This window comes from Entelurus aequoreus, linkage group LG14 (assembly GCF_033978785.1).
Source record: "Entelurus aequoreus isolate RoL-2023_Sb linkage group LG14, RoL_Eaeq_v1.1, whole genome shotgun sequence".
Lineage (NCBI taxonomy): Eukaryota > Metazoa > Chordata > Actinopteri > Syngnathiformes > Syngnathidae > Entelurus > Entelurus aequoreus.
The window spans coordinates 23,551,099-23,565,167 of record NC_084744.1 but is presented as its reverse complement, the minus strand read 5'-3'; the positions used below and the strand labels follow the sequence as shown (position 1 = coordinate 23,565,167).

General features: G+C 39.2%; 1 protein-coding gene across 2 annotated transcripts in view; it reads left to right on the top strand.

Annotated features, from left to right (window-relative positions):
- Positions 1–13,436, top strand: part of LOC133664553 (zinc finger protein 33A-like) — an 82,571-nt gene extending 69,135 nt beyond the window's left edge. Inside the window, exons 1-2 of one of the 2 annotated variants that reach the window (XM_062069266.1) lie at positions 6,383–6,838; positions 11,948–13,436. In XM_062069266.1, coding sequence (XP_061925250.1) covers positions 6,652–6,838; positions 11,948–12,639 — 879 coding nt within the window. In that variant the 5' untranslated portion in view covers positions 6,383–6,651 and the 3' untranslated portion in view covers positions 12,640–13,436. Of the gene's footprint in view, positions 1–6,382; positions 6,839–11,947 lie in introns of those variants that run through there. The other variant, XM_062069265.1, reaches the window with a different exon arrangement.
- Positions 13,437–14,069: the final 633 nt, after the last annotated feature.

Here is a 14,069-nt window from a genome sequence, read left to right as displayed (position 1 = left end):
AACAACGAACTGAACTGCTCTCCAACTTTAACTTCAATAACAACCAACAACTTTTCTGGACAGTACCACTACACAGCGGACTCTGATGATCTTTTTGGTTCCAGTGGCCTACACATCATCCACCTTAATGTGAACAACCTCTCTGGAACCAAACTCGACCAAATCAGAGAAATGTTCCTCAACACGAAGGTAAAAATCCTGTGTTTCTCTGAAACCAAATTTGATCAAAGTGTTTCTGACTCAAAGATAGAAATAGAAAACTTTTCGGTTATCAGAAAGGACAGGAATAAACATGGTGGGGGCGTTTGTATGTATATTCACCAAGATATTAAATACATAACTCGCAATGATCTTAACCACAATGACCTGGAATCTGTGTGGGCGGAAATCAAATTTAAATACGCTAAGACTGTTTACAGACCCCCTAATCAGAGTGATTTCTATGGGGCTCTGGAGGAGTGCTTGGCTGGGGCAGACAACGTGGAGAAAATTATAACTGGGGATCTGAACACAGATATTCAACGCAGAGATGCGCCTGTCGTCAGATCCTACAGCAATTTTGTAATCTACACGGTCTTTCCCAGCTAATAGCACTACTTACAAGGGTGTGTAATTCCACCCAATCAACCATAGATCTCATTCTCACTTCAGACCGGCCTAAAAAAAAAATTGTGGGGTCATGATCTGTGGTTTAAGCGACCACTATCTAACCTTCTGCACCCGCAAAATAGCTAAACCCAAAGCCAATGGCCCAATCCAGATCCCTAAAAAAATACTCCAGTGATAATTTCAATTTAAAATTAGATAAGTGGGACTGGTCCCCTGTGCTCGCGAGCAACCTGGTCGATGTTGCTTGGGATCGCTTCAAAACAGCGTTCCTAAAGATACTAAATTACATGGCTCCCATGAAAACAGTAAGGATCAAAGCCCGCTCGGAACCATGGATGAATCCGGACTTATTAGCTGCCATAATAGACAGAGACAGAAAATACTCCGAATACCAAAAGTGTAAAACAGAAGTAGATAAACAACCCAATAATAACAACCTCAAATCACTCCTTTCAACTCTCAAAAAGCAATGCAATAAATTAAGAAATAAGTCAACCAACCTGACTAAATCCTTTTAAAAAAAATTACATTAACGACACAATAGAGGAAAACACAAATAAGCCACGTGAGCTCTGGAAAATTCTCAACAACCAGCTTTCCGGTTGCAGCCAAAAACTTAAAACCAGACTCACCAACATCAGCATCAAGGAGGGTGACTCCCTCATTACAGACTAAATGGAGGTAGCAAGCAGACTTAACATCTTTTTCACCAGCATAGCCGCAACTCTTGTCAACAAGCTGTCCCACCACTCTGGTCGCTTTGGTGTAGAACACATTAAAGCCTTCTATAGGAGTATCCAACAATTATTTCAAATTAGAAATGGTCACAGCTGATGAGGTGCTTAAAAAATTGAGCGTGCTCCACCCAAACAAGGCCACCGACCTTGATAATATTCCCTCCAGATTCCTCAGGGACTCTGCCTCCATCATTGCCCCGATCATCACACACATAATGAACCTCTCAATTTCACAAGGCCAAGTACCAAAAGATTTTAAGATAGCAAGAGTAACTCCCCTCTTTAAAAAGGAAGCAAATGGGAACCTGGCAACTACCGACCTGTTTCTATTCTCAGTTCCATTTCGAAAGTAATGGAAAAAATAGTTTATGAACAGGTCGATAGTTACCTTGCCACTAATAAACTCATGTACAAATTCCAATCCGGCTTCAGAACTAACCACTCCACTGACACATGCCTTCTCTATCTGACCGACCACATCAAACATGAGGTGGACGCGGGCAAATACTGCGGCATGGTCATGCTGGACCTTCAGAAGGCCTTTGACACCGTTAGCCACGCTATACTGTTGGATAAGCTCAGAGCAATCGGCTTTAACAAAACCTCATCGAGCTGGATGCAATCTTACTTGGAGGGGAGGGAACAGGTGGTAGAGGTGAACGGCACCGTGTCCCCCCCCCCCCCTCTCAGTGAGCTGTGGAGTCCCCCAAGGCAGTATATTGGGGCCTTTACTGTTCCTAATATACATAAACAACTTGTCATCGGCATGCGACTGTGAATTGTTTTTGTTTGCGGATGACTCGGCCTTGCTGGTATCAGACAGGGACAAGTCACAGGTGGAGAAAATCCTCAGTGCTGAACTCTGTAGAACTTGCACCTGGCTCGCTGACAACAAGCTATCCATACACTTGGGTAAAACGGAATTCATCCTGTTTGGGTCCCACATCAACCTTAAGAAAGTCAACGACTTCACTATAAAAGTGGGTGACATTGTTATCACCAGGAAGGATTAGGTCACCTACCTAGGGTCCATTCTAGAGGCTAATCTTTCCTGTGATAAAATGGCAACCAAGGTAATCAAAAAGGTCAACCAACGAACAAGATTTCTCTATAGAATCTCCTCTCTGGTCAACAAAAGCACCATGAGGATTCTGGCGGGAACTCTCGTTCAACCCTTTTTCGATTACGCATGCACCTCCTGGTACCCTAGCACCTCCAAAACCCTCAAATCTAAACTCCAAACATCCCAGAACAAGCTAGTAAAATTACTTCTAGATCTCCACCCCAGATCCCACCTCACTCCTACCCACTTCTCCAAAGTGGGCTGGCTCAGGGTGGAGGACAGAGTAAAACAACTTGCACTGAGCCTAGTCTATAAAATCCGCTACACCTCCCTGATACTGAAGTACATGTCAAACTACTTCCTTAACGTAAATGACCGCCATAACCACAACACCAGGGGGAGCTCCACTAACCACGTTAAACCCAGATTCCGAGTTAACAAAGGTCTTAACTCATTCTCTTTCTATGCCACATCAATGTGGAATGCGCTCCCAACAGGTATAAAAGAAAGGGCATATCTATCCTCCTTCAAAACTGCAATAAAAGTTCACCTCCAGGCAGCTACAACCTAAACTAACACCCTCCCCGGATTGTTAATAATCAAATGTAAACATTCAAATGCAGATACTTTTTCTTATGCCTTCTGATCTCTCTCTCTCTCTCTCTCTCTCTCTCTCTCTCTCTCTCTCTCTCTCTCTCTCTCTCTCTCTCTCTCTCTCTCTCTCTCTCTCTCTCTCTCTCTGTCCACTACTTGCTGTCCATATCCTACCAAGTCAGACCTACACTGTTCCAATATCCATTTCTCTGTTCTCAATTGTTGATGACTGATGATAACAACCAAACCTAACCCTCCCCCCCTCCACACCCCGGATTGTAAATAATGTAAATAAATATATATGTATATATATATATATATATATATATATATATATATATATATATATATATATATATATATATATATATATATATATATATATATATATATATATATATATATATATATATGATTGATTGATTGATTGAGACTTTTATTAGTAGGTTGCACAGTGAAGTACATATTCCGTACAATTGACCACTAAATGGTAACACCCGAATAAGTTTTTCAACTTGTTTAAGTCGGGGTCCACTTAAATTGATTCATGATACAGATATATACTATCATATATACTATCATCATAATACCGTCATCACACAAGATAATCACATTGAATTATTTACATTATTAACAAGGATCACAAGGATATGGACAGCAAGTAGTGGACATAGAGAGAGAGAGAGAGAGAGAGAGAGAGAGAGAGAGAGAGAGAGAGAGAGAGAGAGAGAGAGAGAGAGAGAGAGAGAGAGAGAGAGAGAGAGAGAGAGAGAGAGAGAGAGAGAGAGAGATCAGAAGGCATAAGAAAAAGTATCTGCATTTGATTGTTTACATTTGATTATTAGCAATCCGGGGAGGGTGTTAGTTTAGGGTTGTAGCTGCCTGGAGGTGAACTTTTATTGCGGTTTTGAAGGAGGATAGAGATGCCCTTTCTTTTATACCTGTTGAGAGCGCATTCCACATTGATGTGGCATAGAAAGAGAATGAGTTAAGACCTTTGTTAGTTCGGAATCTGGGTTTAACGTGGTTAGTGGAGCTCCCCCTGGTGTTGTGGTTATGGCGGTCATTTACGTTAAGGAAGTAGTTTGACATGTACTTCAGTATCAGGGAGGTGTAGTGGATTTTATAGACTAGGCTCAGTGCAAGTTGTTTAACTCCGTCCTCCACCTTGAGCCAGCCCACTTTAGAGAAGTGGGTAGGAATGAGGTGGGATCTGGGGTGGAGGTCTAGAAGTAACCTGACTAGCTTGTTCTGAGATGTTTGGAGTTTAGATTTGAGGGTTTTGGAGGTGCTAGGGTACCAGGAGGTGCATGCGTAATCGAAAAAGGGTTGAACGAGAGTTCCCGCCAGAATCCTCATGGTGCTTTTGTTGACCAGAGAGGAGATTCTGTAGAGAAATCTCGCTCGTTGGTTAACCTTTCTGATTACCTTGGTTGCCATTTTATCACAGGAAAGGTTAGCCTCTAGAATGGAACCTAGGTAGGTGACCTCATCTTTCCTGGTGATAACAACGTCACCCACTTTTATGGTGAAGTCATTGACTTTCTTAAGGTTGATGTGGGACCCAAACAGGATGGATTCTGTTTTACCCAAGTGTATGGATAGCTTGTTGTCAGCGAGCCAGGTGCAAGTTTTACAGAGCTCAGCACTGAGGATTTTCTCCACCTGTGACTTGTCCTTGCCGGATACCAGCAGGGCAGAGTCATCCGCAAACAAAAACAATTCACAGTCGCATGCCGATGACATGTCGTTTATGTATATTAGGAACAGTAAAGGCCCCAATATACTGCCTTGGGGGACTCCACAGCTCACCGAGAGGGGGGGGGGGGGGGGGGGGACATGGTGCCGTTCACCTCCACCACCTGCTCCCTCCCCTCCAAGTAAGATTGCATCCAGCTCGATGAGGTTTTGTTAAATCCGATTGCTCTGAGCTTATCCAACAGTATAGCGTGGTTAACGGTGTCAAAGGCCTTCTGAAGGTCCAGCATGACCATGCCGCAGTATTTGCCCGCGTCCACCTCATGTTTGATGTGGTCGGTCAGATAGAGAAGGCATGTGTCAGTGGAGTGGTTAGTTCTGAAGCCGGATTGGAATTTGTACATGAGTTTATTAGTGGCAAGGTAACTATCGATCTGTTCATAAACTATTTTCTCCATTACTTTCGAAATGGAACTGAGAATAGAAACAGGTCGGTAGTTGCCAGGTTCCAATTTGCTTCCTTTTTTAAAGAGGGGAGTTACTCTTGCTATCTTAAAATCTTTTGGTACTTGGCCTTGTGTAATTGATAGGTTTATTATGTGCGTGATGATCGGGGCAATGATGGAGGCAGAGTCCCTGAGGAATCTGGAGGGAATATTATCAAGGCCGGTGGCCTTGTTTGGGTGGAGCGCGCTTAATTTTTTAAACACCTCATCAGCTGTGACCATTTCTAATTTGAAACCATCGTTGGATACTCCTAGCTTTCTGTAGAAGGCTTTAATGTGTTCTACACCAAAGCGACCAGAGTGGTGGGACAGCTTGTTGACAAGAGTTGCGGCTATGCTGGTGAAAAAGATGTTAAGTCTGCTAGCTACCTCCATTTTGTCTGTAATGAGGGAGTCACCCTCCTTGATGCTGATGTTGGTGAGCCTTGTTTTAAGTTTCTGGCTGCAACCAGGAAGCTGGTTGTTGAGAATTTTCCAGAGCTCACGTGGCTTATTTGTGTTTTCCTCTATTTTGTCGTTAATGTAATTTTTTTTTAAGGATTTAGTCAGGTTGGTTGACTTATTTCTTAATTTATTGCATTGCTTTTTGATATATATATATATATATATATATTTACATCCATCTCAGTGGCCTATAGAGTGTCCGCCCTGAGATCGGTAGGTTGGAGTTCAAATCCCAGCCGAGTCATACCAAAGACTATAAAAATGGGACCCATTACCTCCCTGCTTGGCACTCAGCATCAAAGGTTGGAGTTGGGGGTTAAATCACCAAAATGATTCCCGGGCGCGGCGCCGCTGCTGCCCACTGCTCCCCAAGGGGATGGGTCAAATGCAGAGGACAAATTTCACCACATCTAGTGTGTGTGTGACAATCATTGGTACTTTAATCTTTAATCTTTAATCTTTAATACACACACATATATGTAAACATTAAGTACACGTATGTAAATGTGTATGTATATATAATTGTATTCGAATACAATATGTATTATTATATTTATTATTAAAATATTTTGGTGTTAAATATATTTGTTATTATTGTATATCAGTCTGTCTTGATATGCAAACAAACAACGTTCCTTTGACTCTCCTGCGCATGACACATCTCGCGAGACCAGAGTGGTACCGTGACTGTCTTGTAACGTCAAGTGTGTGAACTGTCGTGAAAGCACATTGACGCAGAAAGAAATAAGCAGTGTCATTATTTGTCCTCCAGTTTGTAAATATTAATGTCATATACAATACATATTTAATTATTTATTCAAGGATAAAATCGTCTCGGTGTGCGAGAAGCTTCTTGCTACTTCTCGTGGTCGTTTATTGTTAGTTAGCTTAGCTCGCTAGTTAGCATAGCTTGTTAGCTGCTAACAGAAGACACAGAAGTTATCAACACATCGCTAAGTAGAGATCAAGTGTGAGAGTAAAGTGTTGTGATTGTGTGAAAATGTCTACATTACAAATGTTGAGAGCGTTGGTGGATCAGCGACTAACTGCTGCCGTTGAAGAAATATTTGTAGTGTTCGAAAGAACGATAGCAGAATACGAGGCGGAACTTTCTAGAACGAAAGAGGAGAACAATCGACTACTGGACGCTGTTTTCAAGAAACATCAAGTTGTGTTACACAGAACAGGTTTCTTGACTTCTTACTCTCACATGTTTACTAACTTTATATTTGATTATTAACAAGAACGTGACATTTTTCATATAGTGGCCGCAAACATTAAAGTGTCTTGTTTGCAACTTGCTTAAAGTAAAAACTAAAATAAGTGAGTAGCTTGTTACTATTGGTTGTTTATCAGAACACAAACACACACAGTCGTGGTCAAAAGTGTACATACACTTGTAAAGAACATCATGTCATGGCTGTCTTAAATTTCCAATAAATCCTACAACTCTTATTTTTTTGTGATAGAGTGATTGGAGCACATACTTGTTGGTCACAAAAAACATTCATAAAGTTTGGTTCTTTTATGGATTTATTATGAGTCTACTGAAAATGTGAGCAAATGTGCTGGGTCAAAAGTATACATACAGCAATGTTAATATTTGCTTACATGTCCCTTGGCAAGTTTACCTGCAATAAGGCGCTTTTGGTAGCCATCCACAAGCTTCTGCTTGAATTTTTGCCTTTGACCACTCCTCTTGACAAAATTGGTGCAGTTCAGCTAAATGTGTTGGTTTTCTGACATGGACTTGTTTCTTCAGCATTGTCCACATGTTCTCAATGGGGTTGAAGTCAGGACTTTGGAAGGTCATTCTAAAACCTTCATTCTAGCCTGATTTATCCATTCCTTTACCACTTTTGACGTGTGTTTGGGGTCATTGTCCTGTTGGAACACCCAACTGCGCCCAAGACATAATACTACCACCACCATGCTTGGATTGGTGTTCCTGGGATTAAAGGCCTCACCTTTTCTCCTCTAAACATATTGCTGGGTATTGTGGCCAAACAGCTCAATTTTTGTTTCATCTGACCACAGAACTTTCCCTCAGAAGGTTTTATCTTTATCCTTGTGATGTCAGATGAAACAAAAATTGAGCTGTTTGGCCACAATACCCAGCAATATGTTTGGAGGAAAATAAAGTGAGGCCTTTAATCCCAGGAACACCAAGCCTATTGTCAAGCATGGTGGTGATGGTATTATGCTCGGGACCAGTTTTGCTGCCAATGGAACTGGTGCTTTACAGAGAGTAAATGGGACAACGAAAAAGGAGGATTACCTCCAAATTCTTCAGGACAACCTAAAATCATCAGCCTGGAGGTTGGGTCTTGGGTGCAGTTGGGTGTTCCAACAGGACAATGGCCCCAAACACACGTCAAAAGTGGTAAAGGAATGGATAAATCAGGATAGAATTAAGGTTTTAGAATGGCCTTCCAAAAGTCCTGACTTAAACGTGTGGACAATGCTGAAGAAACAAATCCATGTCAGAAGATGTGAACTGCACACGCTTGAGCAGCAAGTCATCAACTTCTTCAACAACAAAGGGATTCCTGTATGCAGTTCAAGTATAGCAGCATGCCACACCATTCCACTGAAACAAAACAACAGATCCAACATCATCATCCGTTTTGTGAGTAGAAAACATAAAATTGAAATGCTTAAGCCATACTTGCCAACCCTCCCGTTTTTAGCGGGAGACTCCCGGTATTCAGCGCCTCTCCCGATAACCTCCCGGCAGAAATTTTCTCCCGACAAACTCCCGGTATTCAGCCGGAGCTGGAGGCCACGCCCCCTCCAGCTCAAGGCGGGCCTGAGTGAGTGGGGACAGCCTGTTCTCACGTCCGCTTTCCCACTATATAAACAGCTTGCCTGCCCAATGACGTCATAACATCTAGGGCTTTTAGAGAGTAGAGTGCACAACTGCGCACACAACAAGGAGACGAAACAGAAGAACGAGGAAGTTACAGACATGGCGAAGCCGTCGACGAGCAAGATGAAGAAATACGCTTGCAAGTTCCAAAACAAATGGAAACAAGAATTTCAGTTCATCCAGGACAGTTCGAAGGGGAAGGTGTATGCATGTTGCCTGTACATTTTGTAGAATAGACTTCTCCATTGAACACAGTGGCCGAGTCATGAACGGAGGAGAAGTTAAACAGGACAATACTGCCATCTACTGGAATGCCCCCGGAACACGGAAATTCAAGTATTTATTTTATTTTTATGTATAATAAAATAAATATATATACATATATATATATATATATATAGCTAGAATTCACTGAAAGTCAAGTATATATATATATATATATATATATATATATATATATATATATATATATATATATATATATATATATATATATATATATATATATATATATATATATATATATGAAATACTTGAGTTGGTGAGTTCTAGCTGTAAAAATATACTCCCCTATTAACCTCGCCCTTAACCACGCCCCCCGCCCCACCTCCGATCAATTGAATAAGAACATTCTTGAGTTATATGAAAGACATAAGGTGATCTTAATTTGTGGTGACTTCAACATTGATTTGATGAAATTAATGATCACACGAAAACCACTGATTTTGTTAATCTTATGTTTAGCTTGAGTTTCTTTCCACTAATTGTAAAACCTAGCAGAATAACAAAAGGACAGCTTAACACTGATTGGCAATATTTGTATAAATGTATTTGATGGGAATAGAAAAAGTGGACTCTTAGTGACTGAAGTAAGTGATCACTTGCCTGTCTTTACAGTGATCCATATGAACAAGGAGCCAAACTTACAAACAAAAAGACAAATAAATAACTTTGTTAGAATAAAATCACCAGAAGCAGATTGGCAAAATGTTTTAGTGGAGGATACTAATGAAGCATACGATACATTCCTGGATATATTTCTGACACTTTATGACCGTCATTGTCCATTGAGAGAATATAAGCAAAATACTAAAAAGAGGGAGAAACCATGGATAACAAAGAGTTTAGTAAAAGCCTGTAAAAAGAAAAATAGGCTTTACAAGGAATGTGTTAAGCATCGAACAAAGGAAAATGAGGACAAATATAAAAAGTATAAAAACAGATTGACATGTATCATGAGGCTGCAACAAAAAAACTATTATGAACAATTGCTGCATAAACATAAAAATAATATCATTGAAACTTGGAATGTGCTTATTACTATGATTAAAAAATCTAACAAAAAGGATTTTACAGCATATCTGGTAAAAGATGACAACTCAATTGTTGAAAATATAGAAGAAATAGCTGAGGAATTCAATAAGTTTTTTGGGAACGTTGGCCCAAATGTATCTAAAAATATTGATTTTAATATGAATGATGACAAAAAGTTCAAGTGTGTATCTGACATTAAAAATTGTATGTTTCTTGGCGGAGTTTGTGAAAGTGATGTGTGAGAAGTGGTCAGAAAGTTTAAAAACAAAAAATGTGTCGATGGTAACAACGTGGATATGTCACTTGTTAAATAAGTGATGGATTGTGTCCTGAAGCCGTTTACTTATATATGTAATAAATCTTTATCAACTGGAACTTTTCCTGACAAAATGAAAATTGCTAAAGTTATTCCGATTTATAAAAATGGTGACAAACATATGGTCTCAAATTATAGACCTGTGTCTCTACTACCTCAATTTGCAAAAATTCTTGAGAAATGATTTGTAAATAGACTTGATAAGTTGATTGAAAAACATGAGCTAGTGAATGACCATCAGTATGGCTTCAGGAGTAATCATCTACATCCCTAGCAGTGATGGACTTTGTAGAAAACATAGCTACAGCAATAGAAAAAAAGCAACACAACGTTGGAGTATTTATTGACTTTTTGACACAATCGATCATTCCTTACTTCTGCAAAAATGGTAAAAGTATGGCATAAGAGGTGTTTCACAACAGTGGTTAAGTAGTTATTTAAGTAATAGATCTCAATACGTGGAAATTAATTAGACTAAATCACAGCCAAGAAGAGTAACTTGTGGGGTTCCACAAGGCTCTGTATTGGGACCTACTGTAAGTTATTTATACTTTATTTAAATGATATGTGTTCGGTATCTAATAAATTGAAATGTATTATGTTTGCAGATGATAAAAATGTATATTGTTCAGGAGAAGACTTGAAGGAAGTGTAGAGGATAATAGAGGCTGAGTTGATTCAGCTAAAAAAATGGTTTTATATTAATAAGTTATCATTAAATGATAAGAAAATTAAATGTATGGTGTTTAGTGGTGCAAGGACAAATTGTGAAGCAAAATTAAAATTAAATCAAGTGGAAATTGATAGAGTATATGAAACTAAATTATTGGGAATAATAATTGATCCTAAATAATGTTGAATATATAAAGGGAAAAATATCCAAATTCATTGCTATTGTTTATAAAGTAAGACACATGCTCAATAAGACATGTTTGCATATGTTATATTATTCTTTCATTTTTCCATATTTAACATATTGTGTTGAAGTTTGGGGAAATGTTTAAGAACAAACATAGATCCAAAAATTAAACTTCAAAAAAGGGTCATTAGAATAATACACAAAGCATGCTACTATGAACATACCAATCCATTATTTATAAGTTGTAATGTGTTAAAATTTTCAGATATTGTGTTTTTAAAAACCTTGGAAATGATGTTTCGAGTAAAGAACAACAGCCTTCCAGCTTGTATTCTTAGGTTATCTAAATTAGGAGGAGACAACTATAATTTACGGGGGATATTTATTTTTCAAATAGGTAAAGTAAGAAGGAATATAAAACACAAATGTATTTCAGTTTTAGGAGTTAAATGGTGGAACAAGCTCAGTGATGAGTTGAATGGTAAATAAATGGTAAATGGGTCGTACTTGTATAGCGCTTTTCTACCTTTTTAAGGAACTCAAAGCGCTTTGACACTATTTTCCACATTCACCCATTCACACACACACATGCACACATTCACACACTGATGGCGGGAGCATGAAGACATGTAGTTCTCTCACTGGGTCCATTTCAACACTCTCAGTTACATTAACATTGATATTATACATGCGGGCCAATAGATAGAAATGCTGTTAAATGTAGCTTTGATGTGGCAAGCTACTTTTGTAGTGTAGCTTGCTACAATTCTCTGAGGATAGCTTAGCTACATTTAATTGAGAGTAACTTGTAGCTTAGCTTACTACATTGTCCAGGTATCTTGCCCATCACTCTCTATTTGGCCTACCTCACATGTCAATAGTTTGAATACTGCAAACTTCAATACAGTAACACCTCATTTGTGTTCTATGTTCTGCAGACGTCCAGCAGGTGTCAGCAGAGAGTCAAGAAGAGATTCCCTCCAAGCAGCAGGAGTGGAGCTCCAGTGTGGGACAGAAGGAGCTACAGGCCCCCCCACACATTAAAGAGGAAGAGGAGGAACTGTGGGAGCAGCTTCAAAGGTTGGAGGAGGCTAATGATGAAGATGAAGCTCAGTCCTTACAGCTTCATCACAGTCAAAGTGAGGAGAACAGAGGGGCGGAGCTTGTAAGTCAACACATCACAGAAGCTGATGGAGAGCATTGTGAAGATATAAAGTCAGAACCAGACAGCATCTTTGCTCCACTGTCAGACATGGACCACATGATGTCTGATCACAGTGACCACATCCAAAAACCTTTGGAGAGTAAATATGACTCTAAAGGTGATACGAGACATCACACTAACAACAAACACTTTGACTGCTCTGAATGTGGGCAATCATTTAGACTGAAGAGTCATTTTACACTACACATGAGAATGCATAGTGGAGAGAAACCTTTTACTTGCTCTGTTTGTAAGAAGAGTTTCTCCACAAAGCAAAGCATGACCGTACACATGAGAACACACACTGGAGAGAAACCTTTTACATGCTCAGTGTGTCCCAAAAGATTCTCCATAAATTCTCATATGAAAAGACACATGAGAACACACACTGGAGAGAAACCTTTTTTCTTGCTCAGCTTGTGCTAAAAGATTCAACACTAAGAATGACATGATATTACACATGAGAACACACACAGGTGAGAAACGTTTTGCTTGCTCAGCTTGTGCTAAACGAGTCAACACTAAGACTGACATGATATTACACATGAGAACACACACTGGTGAGAAACCTTTTACTTGCTCTGTTTGTAAGAAGAGTTTCTCCAGAAAGCTTGACATGACCAAACACATGAGGACACACACTGGAGAGAAACCTTTTCCATGCTCAGTGTGTCCCAAAAGATTCTCCTTAAATTCTCATATGAAAAGACACATGAGAACACACACTGGAGAGAAACCCTTTAATTGCACTGTGTGTGATAAGATGTTCAGGTATAGGCAGCAGATCAGTAGACACAAGTGTGTAACAGTAATGGAAGCTGCAGGGATTTAAAAACACTTAAACAGTGATTGTGCTAAATGTAGTTTAAAAACACAGCATGTTTAATATGAATGTATATTTGATGTTGTATGTAGTGCTTCTCATCTTCTAGTCTTATATGTTGTCCTGTAATTACTTTTTAAGTTGTGTGCATTTATTGAATATTATATATGTAGCCACTATTTTATTCTATGTTCTCATTGTTAAACAGAGGACATTTTATTATTTTCATTTGTTTTTTTTCACACATTTTTTCTATTTTATTTTATTGATGTTATTATCCAATTAAAAGTATGAATGAATAAAATGGTTAACAAAATGTGGACTCTGGTAGATTAGCAGCATTGTTACATCATGGATGTTAACTACTGTAAAACATCAACAAAGAAGAAAAAGGCTGAAGTTAGCAAGACATCACTGAACTTTAGAGCAGTGGTCCCCAACCTTTTTGTAGCTGTGGACCGGTCAACGCTTGAAAATTTGTCCCACGGACCGGTGGGAGGAGGGGGGGTATGGGGGGGGGGGGGGGGGGTATTTAAAAAAAAATAAAAAAATTTAAAAATTTTTTTAACATAAATAAATACAATCATGTGTGCTTACGGACTGTATCCCTGCAGGCTGTATTGATCTATATTGATATATAATGTATATATTGTGTTTTTTATGTTGATTTCATTTAAAAAATAAAAATACAATTAAATTCTTGTGCGCCCCGGTACCAATCGGTACCGGTCCGCGGCCCGGTGGTTGGGGACCACTGCTTTACAGCCATCATGAGTGGAGTTGCTTGTTTTTATTGCTGCATTTGTACTTATTTCACCTCACATCTTCACTTTTAATCCTAAAGTCTTCTTCAAATATATTGTTGTAGGCTTCTAAGATTTGTGTTTCTGGTGTGTGTGTAGTCTGTGGAAAGGGTTGTTGTCCCTTGTGGATCCAATTGTTCACTTGCACAGATACATCATCATCATCATCATCATCATCATCAGACATCACCCGTTCCCTACTGGAAGAAACCTTAGCATTAATGTTTTAA